This window comes from Lygodium microphyllum, chromosome 15 (genome assembly GCF_053477565.2).
Source record: "Lygodium microphyllum isolate KBCC chromosome 15, Lygodium_microphyllum_v1.1.10, whole genome shotgun sequence".
NCBI classification, from domain to species: domain Eukaryota; kingdom Viridiplantae; phylum Streptophyta; class Polypodiopsida; order Schizaeales; family Lygodiaceae; genus Lygodium; species Lygodium microphyllum.
In genome coordinates, this window is record NC_141149.1 from 141662141 (window position 1) to 141681140 (window position 19000).

A 19000-nucleotide genomic window follows, 5' to 3' on the forward strand; every position below is an offset into this window, starting at 1 on the left:
GGCTGGAAGCCATAGAAGAGAGAGATCTTACTAGGTCTAAAGCTATCATTCAATTTTCTCCAAGGATTTTTCAAGGTGCTAAGATGCCCTCTATGTGCCAGTGTTGAGTGTTTGTTGGCTCTTCTTTGAACTTGTTCATCTGTATTATCCTCCCCACTTGGTGACGTAGCCAAACAAGGTTGCATTGAAGGTTTATCAAGGAATGAATCTCTCCAAGCTCATTCTTTTGGATCTTCTTGTAATATTTGTAGGGACCTTCTCTAGTAGGCTAGTGTCTCCATTCCTCCATCGAGGGAGTAGTGAAGTGCGGGTATTGGTTCTATAGGATTAGTTGACCAACTGATAGGGAAACCTTCACAAGGGCCCTTGTTGAATTGGTGGGCTAGGAGTGGGGAGAACACATCTTTGGTACATGAGAGGTGGTTTGCTACTAGTCCTGCTACTAGTCCATCATGGTCTTGTGCTTGACCATTCTAGGGTTTGTCTCTGGCGTTTTGGACCACAGGTGTGTTGAAAAAGGTGGAGAAGGTGGGTCTACTCTATGGCAGTCGGGGAAGAGGGGGTTGCCTAGGCACCTGGCAGAGTGAGGTAGCATATGTGTGCTATGTGTTTGAAGAGGTAGTAGGGGTTTGGCCTTTGGGCTCTTGAAATGCCTTTGAGGCCACCTTGCTGTCCTACCCAACAAATAGGTGATAGAACTCATGCTCTTAACTTGGCCAAGAATGTCCTTTTATTCCTCCCCACTAGGGGGTGAAAGATTTTTGTGTTTGCCATGTGTGTAGGTCCCTCATGCCTCCACATCTTGGAGGGGAGCATGTGTTTCCCAACATTCCTCATTGTACTAGCTATTTTGTGGGACATTCTTGCTTGGAGTGGTGAGAGAGAGGAGGGACCATGGTGAGTATGAGGGAAATATAGGTGGTCTAACTAGGGCCTAGGCACTTGTCATCTGTCCGATAAAATGATATGTGGGGAATGGTTGAGGATATCTCCATGGTGGGCTCGACTCCTACCGGCAGGTGATGCTGAAATGGAGGTAGGCATGGCCTACAGCTATTGCGATTGGGGATGGGGAGATGGTGAAGGTATATCCAAGATGAGAGGTCTTGATCCTAATAGGTAATCCACTATGCTTGCTCCAAACCTTTGTGTAGGTCTTGTAGATGTACCTTCTCTCGACCATTTAGATGCATGCTTATGTGGAAAGCATGTGAGAGCATTTGATCTTGGCCATCTAGCAAGGCCATTAAAATTTGCTAGTCCATATGCACCTCCATGTCCAAGAGATAGTCTCCATAGTTTGTACACTCTGCGGTGTTTTGTGATGTCTTGATAAGTACCATCTCCTCTGATCCTGAAGAACGGTACATGTCTCTGTGATCAGTGTGTATTAAAATCCTCAGCTAATAGATTCCCCTATGCTGGAGTAATGCACGATGTCCTCATGTAGTGATAAATAGGGTGACTCGTCCCCTATGTAGTGTATGTAGAGCTTGTAGGGGCAAAGTAGCATATTGCAATGTATATGTCACGTGGACTAATTGTATGTATCAAGACGCACATGAAGTGAGCCTCCTCATCTCTCCTCATGAGTTGCACAATGTGCTGCAGCTCCTCACTATAAAGAACTTCGACCTCTCTTGGCACTCTGGTCATACCTCACGATCATGTTGGAGGACAAGTTGTCTCCATCTATACAATCTCACCTCTAGTATGTGTATGCATGGGCTCTTGTGTGTTTCTATGTACAAGATGACATCCCTGCTAGTGAAGGTCTCTTGAAATATGACTACATTAGTGCGCATGATTCCAACGTAGTTGCACACTGCAAATCTCAAGTGTGTCTCATAGGCCCACGCCTCGTCATGGGTGTGTCTTTGTGATGATAACTTGCGGTCTTTGTAAATTGCACCCTTGTCCACCTTCCGGGGCTCCATGATCCATGGCATGTTCTCTCGTCAATGGTCCATGATCTTTCCCACTTGAGGGCTTTCCTTTCGGAGAGAAAGCCTCTCCATGTCTCGAAATCAGTAAATTTCAGAATAAGGGGTTGATGGATCATTGCTGAGTTGCCATGCATTTTTGACAATAGAGGTGTTGGGGACCCCTAGTTTCCCACGTAGATTTTTGGCATCATCAAGTGGGTTGTCGTGTTCTTTCCACCTCACTGCGTGGACGTGCAAGTCTCTAACTTTTCTTTTCTCTTCTTCTTCTAGTGTGGCATTTATGAACTTGTTTTTGTTTAGTGGGGCCTTCATCACCACTTCCATCCATTTAAAATTTTTGCTACATCATCTTGAGCCTTCTTTGCAATCGCTTCCCATGTGTTGATCTCCTTCACCATGTGTGTTTTCAGCTCATTAAGTTCTGTTTGCATTTCTTCAGGCATATTCTCCGTGATCTCTCGTTACTCTTATTAAAGAGGTCAAGCTGGTTTTTGTCGGTGATCACCTCATTTTTGAGTTCCTTAATCACAGTGTTTCCCTCCCGAAGACATGACTGAATGTCTTCTTTCCACAAGGTGAAGTGTGCTTTATCTCATGATGAATTCCATTCTTCCCTTCTTGCATCTTTGCAAGCATTTCCTCCTGCATGTGCTGCATTGCTTCATGGCACATGGCTGTCATAAAATTTTTAACATTTTGGAAGTCATGGGCGTGGAACTCGCACACATCCTCGATCACACTTTTTTGTGCATGCGTATCTTTGATTTTGTTGAGGCAGCTTCAAATGGTAGAGTACGTCTTGCTTTTCTTCCCCATGTATGGCTTCCGGATGGTGGTGATGCCTTTTGGATTTTGGGTGATCCTGCCATAATGAGATTCCTGCTTGTTCTCTGCTGGTCGAGAGAGAGAGAGAGAGAGAGAGAGAGAGAGAGAGAGAGAGAGAGAGAGAGAGAGAGAGAGAGAGAGAGAGAGAGAGAGAGAGAGAGAGAGAGAGAGAGAGAGAGAGAGAGAGAGAGAGAGAGAGAGAGAGAGAGAGAGAGAGAGAGAGAGAGAGAGAGAGAGAGAGAGAGAGAGAGAGAGAGAGAGAGAGAGAGAGAGAGAGAGAGAGAGAGAGAGAGAGAGAGAGAGAGAGAGAGAGAGAGAGAGAGAGAGAGAGAGAGAGGGCGGGGAGAAGGCTCGCTATGGCGTCGCCTGATTCTGTCGCTCTACTGACGAGGAGAAGGCTCGCGATGGCGGGGAGAAGGCTCGCGATGGCGTCGCCTGATTCTGTCGCTCTACTGACGGTCGTCTGACCGTCGCGTTTCGTCATTTCGCCCCCCGCGTCAGCCTGCGCCCGTCATCGTCCGTCTGGTTGGCGCCATCGTCCGTCTAGTTGGCGCCCGTTCGTCTGGTTGGCGCCCGTTCGCCTGCCCTGCGCGTAGGGTTTCTGCCCGCGCCCGACCCCTGCCCTGCGCCGTTGCTGCCTCGCCCGTCCTGCAGTCGGACCTGAGCCCTGTTGACCGTCGCCGCCCCTGCCTTCGTTCGTCGCCTGTCCAGACCTGACGTCCTCTGCCCCCCCTGTGGTTCGCCCTCTTGCACGTGCACTGTCAGGGTTGTGCCCTGTCACTCGCGATATTGGGACAGGCTACGCCTGAAGCCGGTGCTCCAGTGCCTGTCCTGTTCTGCCTGAGAAGGCGCGAGAGAGAGAGCGAGAGAAAGAGAGACGTTGCCCTCGCCCGCCAGACTTTTAATGCCTGCAACCTGTCTGTGTGACGTCCTGGCGGGTCGTCCTCAGCTGTGTGCGCAACCAGCTTATAGGGGTGCAGCCTTCTAACGCAGCTGACACTGATCTGCACTGTCAGTCAGTTCTTCTTCGAGAACAGCTCGTCGTACACGATGGCTGGTTTGGATCTGGATTTCATAGACCAAACGGTGGCAGCACTTGGCCCGGACTCTGATGCTGAGGAACCGGAGGATATGGTTCCGTGCCCTGAAGAATTGCCCCCGGGTCCTGACATCCAGCCTGCGGGTAAACGTACCAAGCATTACCCTGGCAGAGATAGGTGTTATTCCGGATCGTTCCTATGCGCAGGTTGCTTCGGATTCTGTGGACTCTCAGGAGGTGGACTGGGAGCATCTGTTGGAATTTGCCAATACTCTGCTTGGTGAATATGTTCAACATAATCAGGAAGCCTTCTCTGACTCTGCTCCAGACGATGTTCTGGAAGCTACCGTCGACCCTAAAACTGTCCTGCGCTCCTTTTCGGTATTTTATGATCGCGCGGTGATACTCTTCTTCACTGGTCGCATCCCGTTGCTTTCCCGTATTCGCCAATGGCTGCAGAGTCTGCTACAAGGGGAATGTGTTGAAGAGATTTTTGTTGGATCCCGCGGTTTTTTTGAGGTCCTCTTGAAAACAGAGACGCACCGTACTGCTCTCCTGTCTAAAGTGCCTTTGTTTTTTGATCGTCGGTTGGTTCATGTGGTTCCCTGGCGCCCGGTGGCAGATTTCCAGCATCTCCTGCAACGTGAATGCCCTGTGTGGGTAGAAGTGGAAAATTGTCCAGCTGTTTATTGGCCGCTATTGAAAGGCTATGGCCGCTGTGGGCACGGTTCTGGTCCCTCCCAGTCTCAGGGCTGTGAATCGCAACCGCTTGTGCATGTTATGGGATACTGCAAGGAAACGGCCTGCGTGGTTACGCCTCAATTGCTCTGGTATGCATCCGTTACACTTTCGTTTGAAATGGGGCAATTTTGCAGGCCATTGCTTTTCCTGTGGACAGTTGGGGCACTTTATGGCTGAATGCCCAGAGCAACAACACGTTTCAGATACGGGTCATGTTGCTCCGCCCATGGAAGATATGGTGTGTGATGCTCCGTCGTTGGATACTATCCACCCGCCCCAAGTTCTGGCCAAAGGCAAACAACAGGTTTCGGGTCTGGATTCCCGTGCCACTGATTGGGTTGAAGTTCGTCCAAAAAAAGGCAACAGGATTGGTGCTGGCATGGAGAGTACTGTGCCTACTACCTCACAAGATTCCATGCGAACCTATATGCGCAGGAAGGAAATGATTTCTTCCGAGCGCTCTGCTCCTGCTATGGTTTCTTCAGCTCCCCGTCATCAGCCCGCCAAGAAAATGTATTCGGATCGCCTAAAGGGTCCACCTGCCCAGCTGGCTTTTGATACAAGAGGCAACGTTATTACTCCATGGCACGCAGATCTGTCGTCTACTTCCAAATCTAGTCCTCAAAACTCTTTTGCGGTGTTGGCAGATTTCTTGGATGAGGGAGTCCTGGATATTCTCGCCGACAAAGTCAAATCGAGGCAAGCGGTGCCTCGTACCTGATTGTGTTTTGTATACACATGAAAATAGCCACGTGGAATGTGCGAGGAATTTGTTCTCGCCACAAGCAACATGCCATGTGGACTGCATTGTATGAGAATCAGTGGGATGTCTTGTGTGCTGTTGAGCACAAGAGTCACAGTGATGCTGGTAAAGTTGTGGATTGTCATGGCTTTCGTTTGTTCTATGCAGGAACACAGGCCATGCATTACTCGGGTGTGCTCATGATTGTGCATGCCAAATATCAGCCTGTTCTTGTCAAAAATGATGTTCATGGCCGCTTTCTGGTGGTTGAAATCTTATTCGAAGGGGAAATCCTATGGTTACTTGGCCTCTATGCTCCGAATGACTCGTTATCTCGCCGGGAGCTTTGGCAGACTTTGCAGACTTCCTTGTCACTTGGCAGACGAGGCTTCTTCATGGGAGATTTCAATATGTGTGTTGATTCTTCCCAGTCTACATCGGAACACTCGGTCATGGATGCGCCGGAAAGTCGTATGTGGCAAGAGTTGGCTCTTGCTGTTCTTAAGCAAGATCTTTGGTCCTGGCTACACCCGTCTTCTTCCGGCTTTACTTTCCATTCGGCCCAGTATGTCACAACATGGTCGTGGTTGGACCGTATATATATCATGCAGAATGATGATTTTCTGCCTGAGATGCTCGAAATAAAAGTGTTGCAGCAATATGTCTTGTCGGACCATTTCCCGCTGCAGTTTGAGTTGCTTGCACAACCCATTGCCCCTTTCAAGCAATTTCTGGAGAGACTCCCTTTGCGTTTCAACTCGTCCTACTTAAAGCATACAATTTTCCAGGGCTATATGCAGCAATTGCTTGACAGATTCCTCTTGGACTTTTCCTCTCAGGGCACTGCGTCATTCGAAAGATTGCTCTCTAATGTGCAGCGGGTTGCTCGGCAATATGGGATCTATCATGCTTCTCTTTGTCGGCGCCGTCAACAGGCAGCGGAGGACCTGCTGGTTTTGGTTCGCTCCCTGCTGGTGGACACTCCGGATGATGCATTTCTGCTTGCACTGGCCATGCGGGTGGCCGATCTTCTTAAAGAATTCCAGTTGAAATCGTATCAGCAGGCCAAATTGCAACATCTGACAGAGACTTTGCAAGATAGTGCATGTCAGACCCATAAGTTCTTTCGAGCTCTCCATGCCTCTCCTGCTCGAGAGAATATGACCAGACTCGAGGATGCACAAGGCCACCTTATCCTGGATCCACAGACTATTGTGCATATGTGCAGGAATTATTTCCGTGACCTTCTCGGTTCCGCTTCTCCTCCTTCCGCCCAAATTACTCAGGCCCGTTCGGTTTTTTATGACCTGGTCCGCAATCACCTTCCGCAGGACATGCAAGCTACTCTGGAGTCAGATATTGGTGAAGCAGAGGTTATGGATGTCTTGTTACACTTGCCCAAAGATAAAAGCCCGGGTTGGGATGGTCTCACCAATGAGTTCTTTGAAGCTTTCGCTACCCAACTGGCGAAACCATTGCAGGCTTTGTTTCAGCAGGTGTGGGAAACGGGGATCATGCCTCCCTCATGGAAACAAGGACTTATTAAATTGCTTCCAAAAGTTCCTTCGCCATCTAAGTTGACACAGTGGCGCCCCATTTCTTTGATGGGTTCAATGTACAAAATCTTTTCCAAAGTAATGGCGAATCGGCTCCATAAGCATCTCCCTGCCCTTGTGCACCCTCTCCAGTATGGTTTCATTAAGGGCCGAAATCTTCTACACAATGTTTTGAATGCCCAATTGGCCATTGATTATGCCCGGCATTCTAATCAGGAGATGGTACTGATTCAATTGGACCTGGAAAAGGCTTTTGACTATCTGGATTGGTCTTTCGTTGCTGACCTTATGTCTGCTATGGGCTTTGGTGCTCGGATGTCTCGTCTGATCTACACCATTAGCGCTGCGGCGTCTTCGCGAGTCATGCTGAACGGAGGTGTTACTGAGCCATTTTTCCTTGCCCGTTCTGTCCGACAGGGGTGCCCTTTGAGCCCTTTATTCTTTGCCCTTGCGACACATCCAGTTCTTTCCATGTTATCACATATAGCCGCCTCCTCCCAGTTGGCCGGACTGTCGCTTCCTACAGGACAACACTTCATTAGCCAATCCCTGGCGGATGATACTTTTATGATTTTGCGTGCGGACAAGGATAACCTTCGAAAAGCATTGGATGTTGGGGGTCTCTTTGGTCAGGCGTCAGGCCTTCGTATCAATGCGCTCAAATCAGCCATTCTAAGTTGCACGGAGTCGGATTTGCAGTCCTTGGACTAGCAGGGTCTGGTTGTTCCTCGAGGTTCCATTGTCAGGCATCTTGGATACCCTTTGGGTGTTGATGTTCCCCCAAAGCAGCTTCTGCAGTGGATTTCTCAGAAAATGGTGGCCAAGTTTATGTATTGGAAGTCTCAGGCCTGGCCTTTTCATGTCCGCCTCAAAGTAGCCCAGATCATTATGTTGCCAATGCTCACATATTTCTTGCCATTGTTGCCCTGGCCTCCTACGACTCTGAATGCTCTCACTCAGTCTATTCGCTTCATGCTATGGAAGAGGGATTCATTGCATGCAGGTATTTCCTGGATCTCCTGGTCGCATGCATGCACCCCCAAACGCATGGGTGGCGGAGCTATTTTAGATGCCCAAACTCACATGCAGGCACTTCGTTGGTCCCTTTTCCGCGCCATGTGCTCGGATGATCATCATCCGTGGGTCGCTATCGCCCGTTATTTCCTCGAGGGCCATGGGCTTCGGCATGGCAATACCCAACTCCGGAGTTCTTGGTGGCACATTCTGAATGCTGATTCGCGGTTTTCCAGTTCTTCTTTATCGCTGCTCACTCATTTGGTGTCTTCCTGGAAACACGTCCTTCAAAAGGCTCAGTGGCACCCACCGGAGGATCGCTTGGCTGCTAACTCTTTTCAATTGGAATTACTGGCAGTCTCGCGTTTACTTTCGTGGGAAGGTAAACATGAGCTTAGACCGCAATTCAACCGAATGGCACGTTTGGGCTTGTCTTCAGTTGCGGATGCCACCCTTGCCAGTCGCAATGTGCTTATATTGTTTCGTACTGCTAGACGGCTTTTCAGGATCCCTCGTGGATATAGGCCTTTATGGGAACAGCTTTTGACGGTGATCCAGAGCAGACAACCCTTTCCTGCTCTTGCTTCGGATCATCCCTGGCAGGATTGGGACCTACAAGGACGGCTGCATTTGAGCAAAGCTTCCGCTAACCAAGTGTATCATCTTCTGATAAAAGATAATCAATGGCTAGTTACTAAAGCGAATGCTTTATGGGGATTGCGCAAATCCCGGTCATGGTGGCGGGCAACTGCGATGGAGGGCTGGGTCAACAAGACACCCTTTAAATACAAAGTCTTTCTTTGGAGAGTGATGATTGGGGGTCTTCCGCTTGCTTCGGCTCTCTCCAAGCGACGAATCTCCAATGGCACCTGTTTCTTTTGCACCACTACTATGGAATCCGCCCGACACCGATTTATTTCTTGCCCCGTCACTAAGAAAGTCTAGTTATTTTTGTCGGCCGTTTGGCGAGGGGTGGTTGGTATCACACTGCGCCCCTTTGATTGGGTTTTGGCCCAGCCCAAATACCCTACTCCCGCACAGCCACATATGAAGCTCATGTATCACTTTCTTCGATACTGGGGCTGTTGGCATAACTGGACCATTCGGAATGCTTTTCTGTTTGACTCCGCCCATAATGTTCAGCGGCATATTGTAAGGCTTAAGGGCCTCTTGTATTGGCAGTTAGCTCTTCTCCATCGTTCTGACTTGCTCTCAACGGAGGACTTCCGTCCTTGGCATATGGCAATTTCCTCCGCATCCTTGCCATGAAATTGTAACTTGTAGTACTTAGCACCTCCTTACATGATGGCTTGGATTGTCATCATGTTCTTGTAATCAAGTAATCTTGTATTTTTTTCGTAATTAATACAATTACCTTTTACGAAAAAAAAAAGAGAGAGAGAGGGAGACTATGCAGTGGTGCTTCTGGAATACAAAGATATGTTGTTCATCTGGGAGGTCTTCTTCATTGGTAGCTTGACATCATTTAGATAGCAGATGTCCTCTGTAGACATGATTTGCTTCCTTGGCATACAGTGGTTTCTTCAGTCTCCTTGTCAATCATGTAGACTGCTTGAAATGGTTTCTTCGGTCTCCTTGTCAGTCATATAGACTGTTTGTAATTGCTATTGTACATCTGAACTAATACAATTGACTTTCACGAAAGAAAAAGAGATGCTATGCAGTGGTAACTTCTTAACACTTAGGCTGTTGTGCACCATGCCGTCATGTTTATGTTCTGAGACTGTTTTAGTTTATGGTGTCATCATACCTGGTTATTTGTGTTATTCTCTGTTAAAATGTTTTTGCCTATTTCTTTGGGAAGCTTTTACTTGGATTATCGGAGCAGTTTACTCTAAGTATCCGGGTGAACTAGCTTTAATTAAGAAAACTAGATAGTCTTGATGTAGGACCTCACGAAAGGGTTTGTAGACATGATGTGGCCACAACATTTTCCAAGGAGCTACAAGGCAAGATATCAACCTTGTCCAGATTGTGTCAAACTTATTTTTGCTCAGACAATGTAGCTCAAGTGTTAAGAAATACGAATCTAGAGCTAGATTGGCTATGGTGGATGCAAGTCATAAACACGATGCATGATTGGAATGAGAGATTGTAACTCAAGCGAATTAGGTTTCAAGATTGATTAGCTTGGACTCATAAACATAGTCTTGAGTTGACACAAAAGAGAAGTACTATATATTGCATTGAAATGAGAGCCAAGTACATGTTTTTATAGCCTTTGGATAGTTTCACTTTTCTCGTTGTGCTTATGGGATTCTGAGCTTTTCTCCTGGAGCATACATCATTTGTTCTCCTTTCCAACCACCCCCCTCAAATAACGAGTTCTTACACTTGCTGGCTTTTGCCCTCTCTACATGAATACATGGCCTAAGAGACTAGCTCATAGACAGTCTAGTCAAGTTAAAGCTTGAAACTTTACATCTTTGGCAAGGGTTTTTACAAAGCAATATCCACACTATGGGAGATACAATGGAAAATTCTTTAGAACAATCTATTTGAGTTGTTCTCGGTAGTGGAAGCATCTTTTTCATCTTCTTCATTCATGAACTAATTTTGATGGTTGTCATTTTGCACCTGTTGTGCTCTTTTACGGTGGAAACATTCACTGGCTATGTGGCCAGTTTTACCATAATGACATGTCATCCGATCTTTGTTGTCGGTGTTAAATCCTCGGCCTTTGTCTTTTGCTCTATAAGCTCCTTTAGTGTACAAGAGATTATCTCTAGGTGTTGAGACAACTCCCTTTGCATCCTTGTTTTTATGTTTGTTTTCTTCATCTAGTAGAGAGTGCTCATCCAGTAGAAAGTGCTCAATGTCCTCAAGTGAGAGATTTGGAAGATTACTTAAGATAGATACAAGGTTCTCATATGGCTCTTGATTTACACTTGCTAGTAATACCTCCATGGCTTCATCTTCATCAATGTTCTTCTTTAGAATGGCAAGTTGAGTTTTTAGGCTTTTAAACTTATTAATGTGCATGGTCATAGAAGAACTATCTTTTACATTCAGTTTTTGTAGAATTGCATGAGTAGTTTTAATTTGGAGTTTTTAGCTTGTGTCCCAAAGATTTTATTAAGTTCATCCCACGTAGCTTTGGCATACTTGATGCTAGAGATATGATGCAATACATCATCGGTCAATCCCTAGGCAATGATGTCTAGAGCCTTGTTGTTCATTCTGTTCCATTCTTTTGTCTTTGGTTGAACTTTGTCAAAGGTCTTGCCTTCTGCATCTTCTTTCCCACCATCTACATCTCTTGCACCATCTTCAAATAGATTCCATAGGTTTTTGCGCATGAGATGATACATGGTCTTCTCTTTCCATGCATGAGAATATTTACCATTAAATTTGACTATTTATTGAAGATCCGTCCTTTTTAGATAAGGAGGTATTACGGTGAGTTTATGGTACACTCCGGTAGTGTCTATCCGTTTACAATAAAATTGAGAGTTTACAAAGGTTAAATCAATGGAGCATTCCGCACACAATAGCTTTCCACAAGAATGTGAATCGCTTTTGGGATCAAGATTGGTTATATCCAATTTGCAAGGAGGAAGAGAGAATTTAATTGGCAATGTGAACAAGGTTTTGAGTGTGAGGGAGAGGGTGTGAATGGGGTTTAAGCTGAACTCAATTGAGAAGGGAGTAAGCGTGAAAGAAGCTTGTGTGAAGAAAACTGCTAGGGTTTGCACTGAGGACACATAGAGTGTATGACCAGGACAGAAACACAAAGAGACAGACGTAGACACAGAGAGCAAAACTCAAACCCTAAATGCAAAACTCAAAACTCAAACACAGAAACTCAAACACAAACAAAAGAAGGGTCAGAGAGAACACAACTCTGAAGTGAATGAATGTTGTAAATGAATGTAAGAGTATATAATGTGCTCAAGGGTAGAGCAATGTTGGAGTGCGATGTCCGCCGGAGACGGATCCCGAGTCTGTGACCACCAGTCGGAGTGTGAAGAGAGAGGAAATTGCAAAACGATGGTACTAGAGGCTGCTGGAGAACCAAACGCAAGCAGTAGAAGATGCAGAGGGCAGAGGGCAGCCCCAGAAAGCTTGAAATGCAGCAGACAAAGTGTTGCTTGATGGAGGAGAGCATCAACCAGCAATCGCCTGGCAGTGGACGACCAAAACGCAGGGTACTGAAGGTAGCCTGATGGAGGAGAAGGGCTGCCTATTGTCGCCAACAGCTAGAAGCTGCAAATGCAGAGAGCACATGAGGGTGGAGGTGCTAGCGATGAGGAATAGGGCCAAACGCAGGAGGAGGGATGGCAAGAGACGGTGGGCGACAGTTGGAAGAAGGCACCAGGGCATTGCCAGGCTGGAGGGAGAGGTGGAAGCAATCGCGAAGGCTGGACAGCCACGTGGAGGTAGATTGATGGCTGAAATCTGCACTGGAGAGTGTGAAACCTGCACAAACAGAATAAGGCATAATGGGGGCAGCCTGTCTATTTATAGATGTGGAAGGGTGCCCCAAAAATTAGGGTTTTTGGGAGACTCTCTCGGACCGCTCCCCTTTTTAGGGTTTTTCATTAATTAAGTGTGTTTTGGGGCTGTTTATGAATGCTAATCAGCTGAGAAGTGTGTTTTAGCTCAACAACTTGAATGAAAGGCTCAATCAGATAAGACTTTACCTTAGCTTTGGTAAAGAAAAGCTTTTAAATCTTTTCATGAGCTGAGAGGCATGAACCTGGCGGCGCAAATTTCTACATCTCTTGGTATGAACTCGTTGTACTTGATCCGTGCAGGGACGTTCTCTTGCTAGCACACGATGGATTTGTGGAGGCTACACAAGCTGCTCAAACTCTCTTTCTTTGTCTTTGTCTTTGTGTGACAGAAACAGAAGCACCCCCTTGCTTAGCATCTCCAATAGGAGCTTTGAACCAAGCTTCTTGACCGAACTAGAAATAACCACATGTAGCTCGGGAGATTGAGATGGGGCGTAGATGGTTTGATGAGTTGAGTAGAGAAGAGGATAAGAGAGGGAATGGTTGAGAGAGTATGCCCACTAGCTTTCTAGCTCAGCCGGCTTTGATACCATGTTAAGAAACACGAATCTAGAGCTAGATTGGCTATGGTGGGTGCAAGTCATAAACACGATACATGATTGAAATGAGAGATTGTAGCTCAAGTGAGTTAGGTTCCAAGATTGATTAGCTTGGACTCACTAAACATAGTCTTGAGTTGGCACAAAAGAGAAGTACTATACATTGCATTGAAATGAGAGCCAAGTACATGTTTTTATAGCCTTTGGGTAGTTCCACTTTCCTCACTATGCTTATGGGATTCTGAGCCTTTCTTCTAGAGCATACATCATTTGTTCTATCTTCCAACATGAAGGGGTAGATGTTTGACCACATGAGATCCAGAAGCTAGAGGCAAGGTGCCAACCTGGTCCAGAATGTTTCAGAAGTACTTTTGCTCAGAAGCTGGAGCTGAGGGTGCAATTCTCTGACTGAATTTGTGTTCTGGGAACTTGAGCTAGGGATACTTTCATTGATGTAGTTCTCAAGGCTGCACATATTTGCCGAGGTGGCATATGATTTTGCTGCAAGTTTTCTTTCTTCTGTTGTATCAACCTAGTGTTGGCTATTAGAAACTTAAGTGATAATGGTAATACAGTAGAAAGCTGTGTCCATGAAGTTATTTCCCTTGATCATGGCTCATGTAAGTGCTGGATGACTGTATGTACAGGTCATGAAACATATCTTGTTGGAGGTAGTGTCAGAGATATGCTACTGAAGCAAGTTCCCAAGGACTTTGATGTGCTTACAACAGCTGGGCTGAACCAAGTAAACCTGTGTTGCCTGTGCCTTGCAAACAAGTCTCTTTTTTTTTGCCTCTGCATGACCTAGTGTTCCTGTTTGGGGCTTCTTGCTTACAGGTTAAAAAAGGATTTCCTCGTGCCATTATTGTAGGGAGACGCTTTCCAATCTGTCATGTCCCTGTTCAAAACAAGATTATTGAGGTATGATCTTATGAGTTTCAACATATATCTGGCTTTGGTGTGCCATTGACTGTATTTATTATTATTATTATTATTATTTTTTTTTTGGTAATAAAGCTGGGCAGAAAAGAAACAACATCGAAATGGCAACTTGTGGAGATTTTATTCTATCCTGTATACGCGTGAGTTGGTAGGAGTTGGCTGTTTGTTTTTGTTTGGTCTGAAATTCTTGGCTGAGGATTGTGTATGCCTCAGAGTAGATAAAGGGATGAAGCTGTTGATTATTAGTGCATAGGTGTGTAGCAGTTGGTACTTGGCTTGGTTATGGCGGGGACTGTGTCCCTTGTCTTAGATGTGGGGAGCTAGAGGAGCACGATATACACTGCATTTGGGATTGCCCTAGGGCTGAGGAGTTATGGAGGAGAGCCCTTAGGATGGTGTTTCATTGCACAGTAGAGTCTATGGTTGTAACTGGAGGGACAGTTGTACCGGTCATGGATAGAGGCCCAGCCTGTGTATATGAGGATGTACAGGGAAGTCATGCCTATCTTGTCTGGGGGCAGTTCTGGAGGAGGCCACACCACATTTGTCACAGATACTACGGACTCAAGGGCATTGTCACTGATGGGGGTGCATAGCTAACATCATGCTTGGTATATTTGGATTCCTAGATGTGGCCATGCTGTAGATCTATTGTACATCCACTGCAGCCACTTTTTTCAAGATTTGGACAGGGATTGTCCATATTTTGCGTGGGAGATGGGAGAAAATACACGGTGGTTTGAAGACTATTTGGAGGAGAGATGCTTTTCTCAAGACTTTGAATTATGGCACTTTCTTTTATTGTCAGGCACACATGATGGCACTATAGACCTATTGGATTGTTATTCACTCAGTCCTTGTAATAGAGTACCCTTTTCTGTTTACTTTTTGTTCTGGAAGTCCCTTATAGGGGTGTAGTTGTACTTTGCTTTGGGATACTTTGCCCTGATGAGATTTATTAATAGAATCATTCATTTTTTTGAGAAAGAAATTTGCTGGCTGTCACTATGAAAGGCTTTTTGAAGATCTACAACTGAAGATAACTGCTTCTAGGATGTTTAGCAACTAGAACTTCTCAAAATATAGACCTTCCTACTGGATAATCTTTTAGCTCTGCAGAGCATTTCAGCAGAAACAACTTACACTGCAGGGAATGGAACGTTTTGAAAATTAGTTTGAGCAGTCCTAGGCTTCAGCACACTCCCTCGAGTTAAATAACAGTGGACCTCAAGGCCCTGCTTAGTATCCATGAGTATATGATGAAGCTACACCTGTCAGTGCAGGACTATTTTCTCTATATGGAACACACAGCATATTCCCCCTTTAAAGCTTCACAAAGAAGTGTTAACTTTATTTGATCGTTGTGCTGAGTATTCTTATTGAAAGTGTACTGATAATCTATTGTTAATTACTAATGTTGTTTGATTGCTCTTGGACAAAAACTTCAGAATGGTTCATATTGTTTGAACATATCATTTTGTCTATGCACCTGCCCCCTGGAGGAGGGGTAGGCAGGGGTGTGCTAGTAACTGAAGAATGCTATTTTACTGAAAAAGGAAAAAGGATTTAAATTTATATCTGCACCCCATCCATTTGACTCTTAAGTGTTGGTCTGGATGTTTAAATGGTATTTGCTACGATTAACAAGTAATATTTACTGTAACATTATGCCTTTCGTTTTGATATGAAGGTTTCTAGTTTTAACAAGGTATTGGACATGCCTTTTTCGTATGCCAACAAAGTGAAGAGCTCAACGGGACCTAACTGCTATGATGTTGCACGGTGGAAAAATAGTATGAAGCGAGATTTTACAATTAATGGGTAAACTTGATTGAACTCTAAACTTTTATCTGATGTCTTTGGGGAACTGTTAATAACTTAAATGTTTTTTTACTGGATCCTGGTGACTCTAGCTAATGTGTTTTACATTTAGGCTTTTCTATGATCCTTTCAAGAAAACAGTGTATGATTATCTAGGCGGCATTGAAGACTTGAACAAAAGGAAGGTATGGGATCTTTATTGTAATAAAAAATTGTGCATTTGCATTTCTAACAGTAATTACCCAACCTTGTGTTATCATTCTATAAAAATTTTGGATGACGGGGTACTTGAAGCATTAGCATCTAAGGTGAAATAGAGGCAAGATCTGCCTCAGAATTAAGCTTCTTTGGTCTGTACCTGGGGATCACCACTTGTCCATGCTGTTTACTCTCTAGCAAGCAACATGATATGTGACGTGTCTTGCACGAAAATGCATGGGACGTATTGTGTGTGGTGGAGCACAAAAATCATAAAGCAGAAGACAGGATTGTTCATGGTGATGGGTATGGACTATTTTATGTTGGGGGCTCTGTGATGCAGTATTCTAGTGTCCATATGATTGTTCATGAAAGATTTCAGCCTGTTTTTGATGTGCATGGTTGCTTTGTGGTTTGAGATTATGGATGATGATTAGCATTTATAGCTGGTTAGAGTCTATGCTCCTAATGATGCCTTGCATTACCGAGCCTTATGGGAATGCCTTTGGGCTGCTCTCTCTCTTGGGAGGGCAGGTTTGCTAATGGGTGACTTTAATATGTGTGTGGATACATTGCAATCCACTTTCTCTGATGGATGCTCCAAAAGCCCCAGATTGGAATGATTTGAGTTGGACATAAAAGGTATCTGTGGTCTTGGCTATGTGCATCAGATTTTGGATACACCTTCCACTGGTCACAACATAATGAGACATGGAGTCATTTAGATTGTATCTATGGCACGCATGATGTTTTTCTGCACGAGATTTTGGACATTACTGTTTTGCAGCATTACGTTTTATGAGATCTTTTCCCTCTGCAATTTGACATGCTCAGACAACCCACCTTCCCACCATTTTTGAGTAACCTACATTTGCGCTTTAATTCCTCTTTCTATGTCACGAAGTTTTCAATGGATACATGGTGCAACTGCTTGAGCAATGCTTCTTCTCAAGTTATGCTGAATGGCGATGTCATTGAAGCTGTTTCTCTTCCACGATCAGTCAGATAAGGCTGTCCACATAGTCCCCTCTTTTGCCCTAGCTACCCACTTAGTTCTTATGATGTTATCTCCCCTTGCCTAAACATGTCCTTGGGTTCTTCTATAGCATTTGTGGCATAGGTGGTGTGCGCCTTCAAAGTCTTCAATGGGCTTTTGAGTACACTCAGTTGCTAGGTGTCCTACTTAATGGCACTTTCCAGACCATGTGTTAAATCAAAGGGCTTCTCTGGAAACTCCTGTAGCATTTGTGGCACTGGTGGTATTCACCTTCAGCTTCTTCACCTCCTTTGTTAGCATATCCATTAACTCCTTGATGCTTGATACTAAATTGGACAAGTAATCCTTCAAACTTTCACCTCCTATTGCATTTGCAATGGAGTTTTGAGTGTCTCTATTATCATCGCATAAGCAAGCTAAGTTGCTATTTTAGAGGCTCCATTCAAGGTGGGGCAGTTTTGGATGTTGAGACCCATATGGTAGCCCTTCGTTGGTCTCTTTTTCAGATAATATGTGTTGGTCAACAATTGTAGATTGTTATTGCTTGTTTCTCTCTTGAGGATCGGGGTCTTTGGTATGGTAATACGAAGATTCTGGCTTCATGGTGGCAGGTGGCATGAACTTAATGATGAAGGCTCAGTTCTTTGCATCTGCTTTAGTTCCTCCAAACCATTTGGTGTGCTCGTGGAAAGTGGTGCTTTGCAAGGTCCAATGGCATTTGGTAGAAGATCAATTGGCTGCTAGTTCATTGTAAATGGAAATTCTAGGGGTGTCTTGTCTGCTTTCTTGGGAGGACAAATCAGAGGAAAGACCTAAGTTTAATTGCATGGCTCGTCTTGGATTGGTCTAGATGGCAAATGCCATTGTTTTGCCTCAAGGCACATTGTGTCTTTTTGCACTATCGGATGAGTGTTTTGGGTAGATGGCTACCATGATTTGTGGGGCGAGTTCTCGACTTCTACAAGACTGCCAACCCTTTCTTGTCCTAGATTTATCATCTTCCGTTAATCAGATTTATCATCTTCGGATTGGGACATTGCAAGGTGTTCGAGTGTGCAACCATCTTTGGTTAATCAGATTTATCATCTCATGATTAGAGATCATTTGTGGTTGACCATTAAAGCCAATACACTTTGGGGATGGATTAAATCTAAAGCCTGGTGGAAGTTGATAATGATGGAGGAATGGATCAAGACGCCACTCAAATGTAGGGTATTCATTTGGAAACTGTTGGTGGATGGTCTAACCCTTGCATCGGGTTTTCACCGGGGGTATTTCCAATGGGACTTGTTTCTTTTTTACCACTGCAATTGAGTCTTCTCGTTTTAGTGGGAAAAATCTCGCCCTTCCTTCTGACATTTGGCATGTTGTGATGGGGAGTAGAATGCATCCTTTTGATTGGGTCTTTGGCAAGGTTAAAGATCATGGTCTGGTGCAACCTTATATAAAGATCTTGTTTCACTTCCTCAAATTTTTGGGGTTTTAAGCATAGTTGGATCACTTAGAATGGGTTCATTTTTGATGCCGCTTGGGGCATCCAACGTCGTGTTGTGAAGCTTAAGCGACGTCTTTAGTGGCAGCCTGATCTTATTCAATGTGCTGATATCTTGACCAGAGATGATTTAGTATCTTGGCATTTGGGGGTCTCTTTAGTGACATGACCTTGACTTTTGTACTTTTTTTAATGCTCTTTTAGTCATTTGATATAATATAATCACTCATTACGAGAGAGAGAGAGAGAGAGAGAGAGAGAGAGAGAGAGAGAGAGAGAGAGAGAGAGAGAGAGAGAGAGAGAGAGAGAGAGAGAGAGAGAGAGAGAGAGAGAGAGAGAGAGAGAGAGAGAGAGAGAGAGAGAGAGAGAGAGAGAGAGAGAGAGAGAGAGACGTCTTCCCTGTCCGACTCGTCGAATCCTGCCCTTGCCTTCTAGAGGTCCTTTTTCTGTCCTGCGCGCACTTTGTCCCAGCACCCCCGGGTATCATCATCGACTTGATCTGCATCCTGACATTCCTCTGGCACACTGCCCTGTGTCTGACTCCGAGGATCTGTCTGTGACGGCCTACTCTAATCCCAGAACGAGACAGATTGTGTTAAAGTCTGTACAA

At 45.1% G+C, this 19000-nt stretch overlaps 1 protein-coding gene across 4 annotated transcripts in view; it reads left to right on the forward strand.

Moving 5' to 3' along the window:
- LOC148025152 (Polynucleotide adenylyltransferase family protein) overlaps nucleotides 1-19000 on the forward strand; it is a 183795-nt gene that overhangs the window by 60200 nt on the left and 104595 nt on the right. For all 4 annotated transcript variants that reach the window (XM_087694899.1, XM_087694902.1, XM_087694898.1 and 1 more), the window contains 4 exons: nucleotides 13588-13685; nucleotides 13778-13861; nucleotides 15573-15703; nucleotides 15816-15888. In XM_087694899.1, coding sequence (XP_087551025.1) covers nucleotides 13588-13685; nucleotides 13778-13861; nucleotides 15573-15703; nucleotides 15816-15888 — 386 coding nt within the window. The remainder of the gene's footprint in view (nucleotides 1-13587; nucleotides 13686-13777; nucleotides 13862-15572; nucleotides 15704-15815; nucleotides 15889-19000) is intronic.